Here is a 13,416-nt window from a genome sequence, read left to right as displayed (position 1 = left end):
GTTAAATTTAAAGCAAGTTGGCTTTTTTTTAACCGATGGTTAAATAACCTATGGGGCCCACACACGATCGGTTTTGACCGATGAAAACGGCCCATCAGACCGTTGTCCTCTGGTTAACCGATCGTGTGTACGAGGCCTCAGAGGGTTTACTTCCTCTTTAATAGAAGGATCAAGCTGCCATTGTCTGATTAGCAATTTCTAATTTGTTTTTATGTTTACGCTAGTGACACTATTGAATGCACCACATTATTCATACACACATGATCAAGGCACTACAAGTGAATTATAAAAAAAACCACGTAGAATCTGCATTTGGTGTTAACAAATGGCAAATAAAATATATGATACATGTATTTTGAAATGTATTTACTTAAATATATATATATATATTTATAACAAAATAACTGTTCTCATCCAAATTGGAAAATAAAACATATAAACTTTAACTGCAAACATCTGCACTCTTGCTCAAATTTAACAATCACTTTTCAATGGGTAATTTTGTCCAATTTTTGTTCACTGGTTGGTGATCTCGAAAAAGAAACTGTAAACGTCTGTGGTCCTGTGAAATTGTATCAATTACTTTGTCAATCAGCTGTTGTTAGTTTTTTAGACATTTTTGCTCTATGTATGCTCATTATGCACAAACCCGATAAGCGATCATCTGCCATTGTCGATCTCAGACAGGTTTTCACCCTTCTCATTGTGCTGAAAGACCTTTCCACTGTACAAGTGGTCACTGGTAATGTGAGAGCAATTAAAATTGTTTGTTGGACTGATGGAAATAAATCTGTGTGGTTTAGCAAATCCAGAAATCCATTGTCAAACTGCTTATCCTTCGTTAACCAAATCTCAAACCACGTGACTGCTTCAGCTTCCAGATTTTCAATGCCGTAAATTTCTTTGAGGTCTGCAATATGGCATTTGTATTGCTCAAGTGTCATTTTTGCCATATGTTTTGGGTAGAGTGATAACAGACTGAGATTTTTCTTGTGTTCATTGCCAAACTGGCTTTTTAATGATGCAATGATTGAGTTAATGTATGGCACATAGATAGACTGGCGATAGCATTCTTCCACAGAAGAGGAACCAAAATTAGAACAAAATACTTGCCTGTCACACTGTCTGGGAACAGAAAGTTTGATGTTACATTTTTCTGCCATTGTTTGTATATTTGAAAATATTTCTTTAAATTGTTTCTCTGCATTTTCTCTGTGATTGTGGAACACAGTCAAAAGGTCTTGCACGTAATGACATGTTGAGGATATCAAGCTGAACAGCTTGGAGAGCCTGGCTTACTGATTCCAATCTTGACGAGTAATTTGAAATGATGGTCAAGCAAAAAAGGAAGCTCACTGTGCACATTTATCAATTACTTTGTCAATCAGCTGTTAATTGTTTTCAGAAATGTTGGCTCTATGTATGCTCATCATGCACAAACCCGATAAGCGATCATCTGCCATTGTCGATCTCAGCCAGGTTTTCACCCTTCTTATTGTGCTGAAAGACCTTTCCACTGTACAAGTGGTCACTTGCATGGGCATCCGCAACATAGGGCAAGGGTAGGCAATTGCCCCCCCTGGAATCGTAAGAAGGTGTTGAAGAGTGAAGACAGTTGCCCCCTGTGTTGCAATAGCCGCCCCAGCCACCTCCGCGGCAGCCGTGGACTTTTTTTTTCTAAGTCTGCTGTCGTGGGGCTGCTCTCAGTCTCTTCCGACTTATCAGAGAAAAAATACCGACATCCGTCCCTCCCTCCTCACCCCTGGCCCAATCATCGGAATTGGCTCTGCCGCTCGGGCCTCTGCTTGACATCCCGGCTGTTCCATGATTGGCTGTCTGGAGTGCCTGCCTGTGTAAATGTATGCCGCTACTCACTATGCCGATCCGGCCAGCGCGGCACCGGCTACTTTCACAGGTGCGTGCAGTGGCCGAGAGGGAATACGCTACCAGTGTCTACCCTGGGCCTATCGCTGAAGAACCACAGGTAACAGCAGTACCACTGTGCCAGTTAGGAGGAGAATATATTGCTTGTAATTAAGTTGGAAAGCTGAGCTATTGCTGGAAAAATATATTTGTGTGTGTTATATATAATCTTCTTCACTTTGTATGGAACTGGAAGTTACTCAGTCTCTCGCTCTCAGGCATACCAGTCCATGATGCCCATATAAATATAGACTAGAGAATGTACATCTTTTTGTATTGCAATGTATTGCAATACATTGGGACGCTGCTAGAGGGGGCGCTGCTAGAGATCAAAGACAGGGTTAAATGCGACTGTGTATAGCCGCTGCAAATCGCTTTGAGGGCGCTTCGGCACCACTGTCCATTTATTTCAATGGGCAGGGACGGTGGTGGAGTGGTGTATACAGTGCTGCTCCACCTCCCCAAAGATGCTGATTGCAGAAGCACTCGGACTCTCACACTGGGGCTGCAGGGTAGGCGTTTTTCAGACCCCTTTTTTTTTTAGCAATTTAGCGCCTGGAAAAAGCCACAGTGTGAAAGGGGTCTTATATAATATATATATATATATATATATATATATATATATATATATATATATATATATATATCTTTCCAGTGGAAATATATGTGTGTGTTATATAAAAGATGATTTAGCTTCACCTTGTATTGGAAGTTATTCAGCATAAATATGTGTGGTTTAGCAAATCCAGAAATCCATTGTCAAACTGAGTATCCTTCATTGACCAAATCTCAAACCACCTGACTGCTTCGGCTTCAATGCCGTAAATTTCTGTGATGTATGCAATATGGCATTTGTATTACTCAAGTGCAGGGGCGGACTGACAACTCATAGGGCCCCCGGGCAATAGAAGATTATGGGGCCCCTGGGCTTACAGATGGCCAGCACGCCAGGAGGCAGTGCAGAGGCAGGGCAGCTAAAATCTCAGGATTTTCACATCAAAAGCATGTTGGTTTCAGACATATCAGGGACAGATGTAAAAAAAACAAAGATTTTTACATATTGTGGTTTTACTGAGCCTGGCAACCCTGATGGGGCCCCCTAGTGGCATGGAGCCCTCGGCCAGTGCCCGAGTGACTCAATGGTCAGTCCGCCCCTGCTCAAGTGTCATTTTTGCCATATGTTTTGGGTAGAGTGAAATTTTTCTTGTTTTCATTGCCAAACCGGCTTTCTAATGATGAAATGATTGAGTCCATGTATGACACATAGATAGACTCGCGATAGTATTCTTCCACAGAAGAGGAACCAAAATTAGAATGAAATACTTGCCCGCCACACTCTCTGGGAACAGTTACTTTGTTTCCCACGTAAAGCAATGTCATGTGTTCCACAGAATAAGATAGTAGACAAAATTGGAAATAACGTTTTCCGATTTTCTTCAACTTGCCTTTTCACAGAGCTGTCTATTTGGCAAACAATACTTGTTTCTTTTTTTTTTCTGATGTCCAAAAAATTAGTTGCATCCACTTGTGCATTTTTATGCCAAGACGTTGAAACATGGTTTTGTGCACCTTCATGGAAATCTTTATATTTTGTGAAAGGCGTAGTTATGAATGCCCCTTGTATCCCACTATGAACTGGTTGTGGAAAGACTGTGCAATACTTGCAAATTGCACCTTTCAGTTGTGGAGAGTAGCTAAGCCAAGGTGAATATTGATTAATCCGCACCTGACAGAAGAAGTGTGGTCCAATTAAATCCTTCCTGAAGTCATAATTATCTGGTGGGGTATATGTATCTATTAGCAGATTGTATTTAAGATCGTCTGTTCAGTTTTTTTGATGAATTAAAATATAATCCAATATCATTTACAGGAGCATCAACATGGCTACATTCTGTTGGAGCTGGAACTGGATCAGTTGTAGAGGAGGGATGTCTACTGACATCATGACTCCACCCACCGAGCTCCAGACAACAGACCCACCCACAGAATCTGCAGTTTTTCAGTTCTTATAACAGACAGAGGGGAGACATTTGACAGGTAAGGATACATGCAGGAGGCATCTATATCCTTATAGATCAGCACTATGGCAGTAGCTTAGAAAAGATGACAGTGGGTTTACATCCACTTTAAGGAATAGAGCCTCACTCTTCATACAAATATAACCCAAGAATCTAGTTGTTTATAAAGATCTTTATTTACAAAGATTGGTCAAAAGGTATAAAGAAAGTTACAACATATGAGCAAGGGAAAACTTTTGTGGGAACTTAAAGTGAACATGTCATCCATTTTAAACCTGTAAAACCAGCATAACAGCCAATACCAGGCGAATGCTAATATCTATATCAGCCAGAAAACCTCACTCTATGCACCTCTCCGATTTTACTTCACTTTATTTTATGAGCGTAAAGCAGACAGAGGACGCATCCACCATACAATATCATGTTGACTTGTTTTTGAACAGTGACAAGCTATCTCTGATGACGTACTGCGCACACGATGTGAAGCGGCTTAATATCGTTCAATAACAAGCCTCTCTGATCTCATACGACACATGCATGAGAAAAGGGGAGGTTTTCCTGGAGGCACGGGTGATCTGGTCTTCCCAGGCACTCCTGTTTGGCTGGGGCTACGTCACCACTGCGTTTACCAAAATGTTTATGATGTGTGATGTTTATGAATGGGCATGCAGCACCATCAATTTGTCTGCTTATTGTTTACTTGGGATCCACTTTAATGCATATGTCAAGGCAAAATTAAAAAAAAACACATATGCAGTACATTTCTAACAAAAACTTTTAGGACCCGGCAAAAAAATACCCATTGATCTGCCAAAAATGTACTCTATTATTTCATAATTTGGGCTGACAACTCAAATAATCTTGTGGATTGAGTGGTGTCAGCCCTGACCTCTGTCTTTTGTAAAACTACTCAGTCACTCCCACTGCCTTCCTATCCACAGCACAGAGACTAATCGATTCATACCCCAAGGTAAGAACAGGGAGGGCTAAATAGCTACCGCGTTTCCCCGAAAATAAGCCCGGGTCTTATATTAATTTTGGCAACAAAAGACACAGTAGGGCTTATTTTCGGGGTAGGTCTTAACATGTAATGTGCTGTGTTCTCTCCCTCTCTCTCCCTGCCTGACAGGAATCCCCAGTGTAAACGGAGTTAAAATGCTTGTACAATCCTATAATCCACTCTATTACAGTAGTATATAATGTATAATGTGTGTGTTTCTGTAATATAATTGTGCCAAATACCCTCGTTCATCGCTTCTGTGACCCGCCAGAGCTCTCTTCCCTGCAATTATATTACAGAAACACACACATTGTACATTATATACTACTGTAATAGAGTGGATTATAGGATGTTACAAACATTTTAAACTAGGGCTTATTTTCGGGGTAGGGCTTATATTGCAGCCCTCCTGGAAAATAACGCTAGGTCTTATTTTCGGGGTAGGTCTTATTTTCGGGGAAACATGGTAAATAGCCTCTTTGAGGTAACACAGGACAGCTTTGCATTTCTGACAATATCAAGTATTTTTTGCACTCAAATAAGTATAACAAAATGCTTTCAATGTTATATTTCACAAACCAAAGGGAACCAAATAAGAGTAGTTCAGTATTAGGCTTTACATACAAGAATATCTCAGACTTCTCAGCTAAGTGCGCTCTTTGGCCATACCATATCACACTAGCAATTAACTAAGCTAAGGAACCATTCAGCTTCTCATACAATCCCTACCTAGCTGACCAAGCCAGTGATATATAACCCCATCGTGGCTTGTCCACTGGTTAGCAGAAGTCTGCAGTGTCTTGCTCAGCAAGGGGCCCTATAGGCAATGGGCACTGCATTTCTCTCATTGGTCAGAGGAATAGTATTTGGCAGGCGTTATCTATAAAATAAAGAGCCAGTAACTGAGTGAATCTTAATCAGAGGGGGTATGGAGATGGTTTTATAGCTAATATGGGCAATCACAAATAACTTGTGGAACCTAGCCTAGGGTGGGTTGTCTATATGTTTTAAAAAGCTGACAGGTTTGCTTTAAAGGCAAGCCCCACCCCACGCACATTGATTAGACATTGATGGGTTGTATCCATTTATTACGTCTCTTGGTAGCATTTCCAGACAGTAGCCTTCCCAAAAGTCCTTAATGAAGGTCAATCTCAGAATAAGATTGCCCAAACATTTGTAAATTCTACATTCTAGGGAGTCCATTAAAAAGACACCATCATTTGGCCTTGTAATGACCATAGAAGGTCTGCAGTACTGAGCTTTCCGGTGAAGATAACATGCCACTAGGAAAATAAGGAAGGTGTTGTGTGATTCAACTTGGCAACAACCTTAAAAGATAGAAAAAAGTTTTAGGTGGAGCTTGTTCTTCAGAAAAAAAATAAGACTGCTGAAAAAAAGTAAAAAAAATAAAAACTCAGTAGGGGGACATTGCGCGCTCCTAGGCCCCGTCCCTCACATAATCGAAGCCCTTGAACATATTCTGTTCTTGTGGGGTTAAAAGTCGAGGTTCCCGAGGAGGGGTCAGCTCAGGTCCTTCAGCTGTGAACTCAGGGTCAAAGTTGCTAATGTCATGTGGTCCTTTCACAGATGGGGTAAAGGGTGGAGGCAGGCGACGGGCAAGGAGAGCCTCAAAATCCAAATCCTGGGAGAAAAGACAAGTGACATAATAAGACAGGAATTCAGGCGTGTGAAATTCATATTTTGTCTATTATGCCCGTCATGGGCCATTGCAATACATTTTATTAGTTTTTCACTTGTTAAAAATACAATTTAAGTTTACATTTCCCACCTTGTATGGATAGCCTGAAGATCTGTATTACATCCAAATAAAGGGGATACAAGTTTAGGGGAACTGGAATAAAGCCAGTAAAGTAGTAAAGTGTATTGAAGCCAGGAGGGTAGAGAATGTTCAGAAGAAGGTCAGCAAAGGCTGCCTCTGCATTCCTTCTATGACAAGTTTACTTTAAAGCCCAAACGTCTGTAACACCCACTATCACCACAGACAGGTATGTCCAGAGATTTACACTAAAAGTGGTTCTAAAGGCAGAAGGTTTTTTAATCTTAATGCATTAAGATAAAAAAAAACTTCTGTGTGCAGGAGCCAACCTAAGCCCCCCTAATACTTACCTGAGCCCCATCTCGATCCAGCGATGTTTCATGAAAGACTTAGCTGTCTGAGACTCTCTCTCCCGATTGGCTGAGACACACAGCGGGCATTGGCTCCCGCTGCTGTCAATCAATGTCAATGTCTTTGTCAATGAGGAGAGAGAGGCGGCGGGGGTGAGCTGTGGCTCCGTGTCTGAATGGACACACAGTGCAGCGGCTTGGCTCAGGTGCCCAATAGCAAGCTACTTGCTGTGAGGGCACTCCGATATTTACATAAAAAGAGTATTACGTAGGAAACAAAGAGACAATAATGCAACAGAAACAAAAAAGGGTTGAAGAGTGAAAATAACTTATCAAGTCCTGGTTCAGAAGAGTCCACACAACAAGCAAGATGGTACAGTGAGGCCTCGTACACACGACCGAGAAACTCGACAGAATCCATCAAGAAACTTGGTGGGAGAGCTTTTTTGCCGAGGAAACCGGTCGTGTGTATGTTTTTCATCGAGGAAACAGTCAAGGAACTCGACGAGGTAAAAAGAGAACAAGTTCTTTTTTTCCTCGACGGGAGTCTCAATTTCCTCGTCGAGTTCCTCGTCGGGCTGGTTTTCGACGAGAAACTCGAGCATGTGTATGCTAAGAAACCCTCGCATGCTCAGAATAAAGTATTAGACGGGAGTAAAAGTAGCATTTGTAATGGAGGTAACACATTTTTCACGGTGTAACAGACTGAAAAGTGCAAATCGTCTCCGACCAAACTTTTACTTAACACGCAGTAACATGAGATTAGCAAAAGCAGCCCCAAGGGTTGTGCCAGTGGAATCGAACTTCCCCTGCCATTGTATGTGTTGTACGTCACCGCATTTGAGAACGAGGAGATTTTGTCTTGACAGTGTGTACGCAAAGCAAGCTTGTCGAGTTCCTCGACAAGCCTAACAAGGAACTCGTCGAGGAAAACGATGTTTCATTTCCGACAAGTTCCTCGGTCGTGTGTACGAGGCCTTACTCTCATAAGACTTGACAGGTGTTCCTTGGTTTCATGTTTAATGAGAGCTGTCTGCTGCAGGAGCAGCCTTTCTTTTCTAGTATGTGAGGCGGGGTGCTGCCATCTGCATGGTCAATCACCAGGTCTAAGGCCGCGTACACACGGTCGAACATGTCCGCTGAAACTGGTCCGCGGACCAGTTTCCGCGGATATGTCCGACCGTGTGTACGGCCTAGCGGACAGGTTTCCAGCGGACAAAAGTTTCTTAGCAAGCTCAGAAACTTGTCCGCTGGAAACATGTCCGTCGGACATGTCCGATGGTTAGTACACCTAATCGGACATGTCCGCTGATTATGACGTGTAACCAGCGTCCCGAAATTCCGCATGCGTGGAAGCATTGCACTTCCGTGTTTGAGAACGTCGGTGTCTTCTACGTCACCGCGTTCTCTGTCCGCAGGGATTTTGGTCTGACGGTGTGTACACACATCAGACCAAAAGCTCCCAGGAGACATGTCCGATAAAAACGGTCTGCGAACGTTTTCATCGGACATGTCTCCTCGTGTGTACGGGGCCTAAGGTGTGGCGGATGGGATGTCACTGTGTTTATGATCATGCCACAGATCCAGTTTTCTACAGTTATTTATATATTTGAATACCTACAAGTTACAATCTGCTAACTTGTATATTATTGTCCAGCATGAAATTACCATTTGAATGAATATAAATATATGGGGTATCGGATATCCATTTCTCTTTTTTTTTTAAATACTTTTTATTGAATTTGCATGAAAAAAAAAAGTTACATAATACAGCCTCTGGGCATACCCCCGACTGAGGTAACAACCATTAAAACAATCCTATACATTTATCACATCTATATAACTACTACAACTTTAACCACTCGTGTCATTAAGATTGGGAGGATAGGGAGAGGATAGTGTGTCATGTATTTCAGGTGACCACAACGGGAAGACCTGCAGAGGTTGAGGATAGCGCATTTAGGAGAACCGTCAGATAACGGCAAAACTAGGGCCTCACTCTTTCTAGGATATCCATTTCTCCTAGAAGGGATGTGGGGGCCTAATCCACTGGTATCTCCTAACATAGGGGTGTTAAGGCTTAAGCCTCTTACACACGACCGAGGAACTCGACAGGCGAAACACATCGTTTTCCTCGTCGAGTTCCTTGTTAGGCTGTCGAGGAACTCGACAAGGCAAGTTTCTCCATTCCCGTCGACGAGACCTCGACAGTTTCCTCCTCGAAAAATGTATACACGACCGGTTTCCTTGGCAAAAAAAAAAAACCCAGCAAGTTTCTTGCTGGTTTTTGCCGAGAAACTCGGTCGTGTGTACGAGGCCTTACAATGCTACAGATTATTTGGGATGGGTAAATATGTCCTTATCATGACGGTACTGGATTCTCTATACGATAAGCGCTTTATCGCTATATGGTTGTCCTGGCTCTCTTTATATGTTCCCACAGGATGTCTTCCTGGTCTGATGGGATACCAGTATGAGGAACCATGTGGATCTGCAGCTTTTGGATAGTGGCTAGATGCAGCGAGAGAAAAAAGTATTTGATCCCCTGCTGATTTTGTACGTTTGCTCACTGACAAAGAAATGATCAGTCTATAATTTTAATGGTAGGTTTATTTTAACAGTGAGAGACAGAAAAACAACAAAAATATCCAGGAAAATGTATTTAAAAAAAGTTATAAATTGATTTGCATTTTAATGAGTGAAATTAGTATTTGACCCCTTTGCAAAACATGACTTAGTACTTGGTGGGAAAACCCTTGTTTGCAATCACAGAGGTCAGATGATTCTTGTAGTTGGCCACCAGGTTTGCACACATCTCAGGAGGGATTTTGTCTCACAGATTCTCTCCAAGCCATTAAGGTTTCGAGGCTGTTGTTTGGCAATTTGAACCCTCAGCTACCTCCACATATTTTCTATGGGATATTAAGGTCATACAAAATCAGTGGGGGATCAAATACTTTTTTCCCTCACTGTAAATCTATTTATCATTTAATACACGCTCATGTGACTCTTTTATTTTTAGTGTACACTTACTCTGGTAAAAGTCTTTTTCACTTAAAGTGGATGTTAACCCGATTTTTGAAATTTGAGCTGGGCACATATATCTGTAGTGTTTTCTTATCTGTCTTCAAAGCACTACGCCTGGTGTCTTTCTCCTGCACCGTTCTTCTGTTATTGGCATGATAACTTTTGACATGTTCTCCGACACGTGATAAAACCAGCCTAAATTTTGTGTCAGGGTGGGTGCTATAAATAGATTAGCAGAGAGATGGACTACTCACAGGACAGCTCTGAAAGTCTCTTCCTATTTGGAGTGGGGGGGGGGTGGTCTTTCCTCCAATCAGCTGTCTCCCAGTGTAATCCAACAGTACACTGCTACTGCTGAATGAGGAAGTAAAAATTCTAGCAGGATGTGCACTTTCTAAACATTATATAAAGATGAAGACAGCAGATATACATGTAGAACTTATGTAGGGAGATTTGTTTCATCTCTGTGTATGATCTGAGGCTGTTCACTTCACTTGGTATAGGCGAGAGTTTACATGCACTTGGTGGCACAACACTGGTGTTTTAGAACGGATGATGAAAAGTCACTATTCTTATATCATTATCTTCCTATTGATCACGTTGGGACTGTTGTGATTTCATTATGTTATGGACTATGGGCCAGATTCAGGTAGACTTATGATGGGCGTATCAGTAGATACGCCGTCGTAAGTCCGAATCCGCGCCGTCGCAACTTTAGGCGTATCTCAAACTGAGATACGCTTAAATGTTGCTAAGATACTGCACATTTACGCTGGCCGATAGGGGCGTATACGCTGATTTACGCCTAGAATGTGTAAATCAGCTAGATACGCCTATTCACGAACGTACGCCCGGCCGTCGCAGTAAAGATACGCCGTTTACGTAAGGGGTTTTCAGGCGTAAAGATAAACCACCAAAAACATGGCGTAGCCAATGTTAAGTATGGACGTCGGAACCGCGTAAAATTTTTCCAATTTTACGTCGTTTGCGTAACTCGTCCGTGAAAGCATTGACGATTTGCCAACGTCATTTGGAGCATGTGCACTGGGATACGTCCACGGACGGCGCATGCGCCATGCGATCGAAACGTCATTTACGTGGGGTCACACTTAATATACATAAAACACGCCCACAGCTTCAACATTTGAATTAGGCGGGCTTACGCCGGCCCTAATACGCTACGCCGCCGTAACTTCGGCGGCAAAATCTTTGAGAATACCATACTCGCCTCTCAAAGTTACGGCGGCGTAGTGTATAGGAGATACGCTACGCCCGTCTAAAGGTATGTGAATCTAGCCCTAAATGTTTTGTTTTATTTATTTCAAGATGTACGCATATTAGTGCAGCAATTTTATTTATTGAATCTATATATACAATTCCGGTCTGATTGTTATTGCCAGCTGCTGTTTTCTAGATTCATGCAGAGCGATTTTATTTCTACTGTTAACCTTAATTAAAGCTGTGCCTTGAGGCAGCCATGCAGCTTTAACATGCATTTTCACACGCATGCAAAATGAGGCTGCAATTTTAAAAGTATAGGCAGAGTACTCTTTTGCTTACTTATAGGGTTTGTTCTTAGAGGGATTTTTTAGGAAAAACCTCACCAGTGTCTCCTTTATTGTCCGAAATAAAACAAAAAATAGGTTTCACATCACAACAGTTCTTTTTTTTCTTTTTTTTTAGTCTAAATGTAAAGACTCCCTGTTTATATTCTGTGCTATTCTTTATTTTTATATTAATAGTCCATATAGGATAACCTCTCATTAAAAAATCTCTTTGATCCGCCACTTTCTTTAGAAAGTGTTGGACAAATCGATAAACTGCCCAACAGGGACACTTTCCACCTAATTATCTCCAGCTATTAGAGAAATGTGCCCAGTTAACTAAGAGCTTCAAAACAGTCATTGGGTAAATGACTACAGTAACAATGGGAGCAGGATATGGATTGGGTTTCCTGTGACGTTCAAGGTCTGTGTTCTTGTACATCACACCATTCAGAGCATTGGGCAAGCTGTTCCTTCGTTTTTAAATAATCATAGCAATTGCTCAGATTCACTTGAAGCTGAACAGATATTTTACCTAAATTTGTCAGATATATATAAAAAAAAGATTGCAAAAGAAAGCCCAGTTGAATAATTTAAATCAGGTGAAGCCAAACACTACCTATCCCTAAAAATGTCCCCTTTACCCTCCTCCTACCTATTCTGCATAACCTGTACAAAAAAAAAAGATCTATATACTTACCTTTTCTTTAATCCAGTCCAGTCACATGATTCTGCAGCTCCGGCTCCCCTGTGTAAGGGGACAACAACTGTGACTTCACCCATAGGTTCCCATTGCCCAGCTGTTGTCGGCGCTCCTCCCTGTCCCTTGCAGCAAGGGTCCCACTCTGTAACTAGGGTTCACCAATGCAGTCTGGGTTTTGAATCATCTGTCCGGTTTCAGTCCGCCTGAAACCTGGAAATATTATTCAGACAGGAATGTGGCTCAGAACAGGGCCTAACAGGAGGGAGAGGGGGCACTATGCACGCTGCATTACTATTCTCTTTGGAGCACCCAAAGGTGTCCAAGGTCTGTTACAATACTAAAGTGTATACTAGAAAAAAAAAATTTGTGCGCCGCTTAAGTGTTCAGGTTTGGCTTGATGAAAAAGTGGCAACCCTATATGTAACATGCTGGCAGGGGACAGGATTTTCTGCTCGGGATGTGACTGTTTTCCTAAAGATAATCCTAAGGCTCGATTCACATCTATGCATGTTGCTTTTGAGCGTTTTTGCAGTGATTTTTGCAGTGAATTCTGTGTGAAGAATAGCTGGTTGTTAAGGCCGCCGCATCCTTAACAAACGATGACTCATCAGCTGAATGCCAGCAATTAAAATTTTTGAAGAAACACTGTGTGAGGTCCCCCCCAATCCATACCAGTCCCCCAATCCATACCAGGCCACATGCCCTCACCATGGGTGGGGGTGCTTTGGGGCAGGGGTGCCCACCCCAAAGCACCTTGTCCCCATGTTGATGGGGACAAGGGCCTCTTCCCAACAACCCTGGCCAGTGGCTGTGGGGGTCTGCAGACGGGATGCTTATCAGAATCTGGAAGCCCCCTTTAACAAGGGGCCCCCAGATCCCAGCCCCCCATGTGAATGAGTAGGGGGTACTCCTACTCATTCGCCAAAATGAATGTAGTGTGACAAAAGACAAGAGACAAGTTTTTGACAAGTCCTTGATTAAAAACATCTTCTTCTTCCCCCGCTTCTTTCCCAGTCTTCTTTCTCCTGTTTTCTTTGTTCAGTGTTCTTCTTCCTTCGTAGCCGTTCCCGCCAC

General features: G+C 42.2%; 1 protein-coding gene across 2 annotated transcripts in view; it reads right to left on the bottom strand.

The window, feature by feature from the left end:
- Nucleotides 1–5,997: 5,997 nt before the first annotated feature.
- The window catches only part of LOC120933238 (serine/threonine-protein kinase N1-like), a 126,442-nt gene continuing 119,023 nt past the window's right edge, over nucleotides 5,998–13,416 (bottom strand). For both annotated transcript variants that reach the window (XM_040346336.1, XM_040346337.1), the window contains exon 22: nucleotides 5,998–6,583. In XM_040346336.1, coding sequence (XP_040202270.1) covers nucleotides 6,380–6,583 — 204 coding nt within the window. In that variant the 3' untranslated portion in view covers nucleotides 5,998–6,379. The remainder of the gene's footprint in view (nucleotides 6,584–13,416) is intronic.

The sequence above is a fragment of the Rana temporaria genome, chromosome 3 (assembly GCF_905171775.1).
Source record: "Rana temporaria chromosome 3, aRanTem1.1, whole genome shotgun sequence".
NCBI lineage: Eukaryota > Metazoa > Chordata > Amphibia > Anura > Ranidae > Rana > Rana temporaria.
The sequence above is the reverse complement of the archived record's forward strand: the minus strand, read 5'-3'. Positions and strand labels throughout refer to the sequence as shown.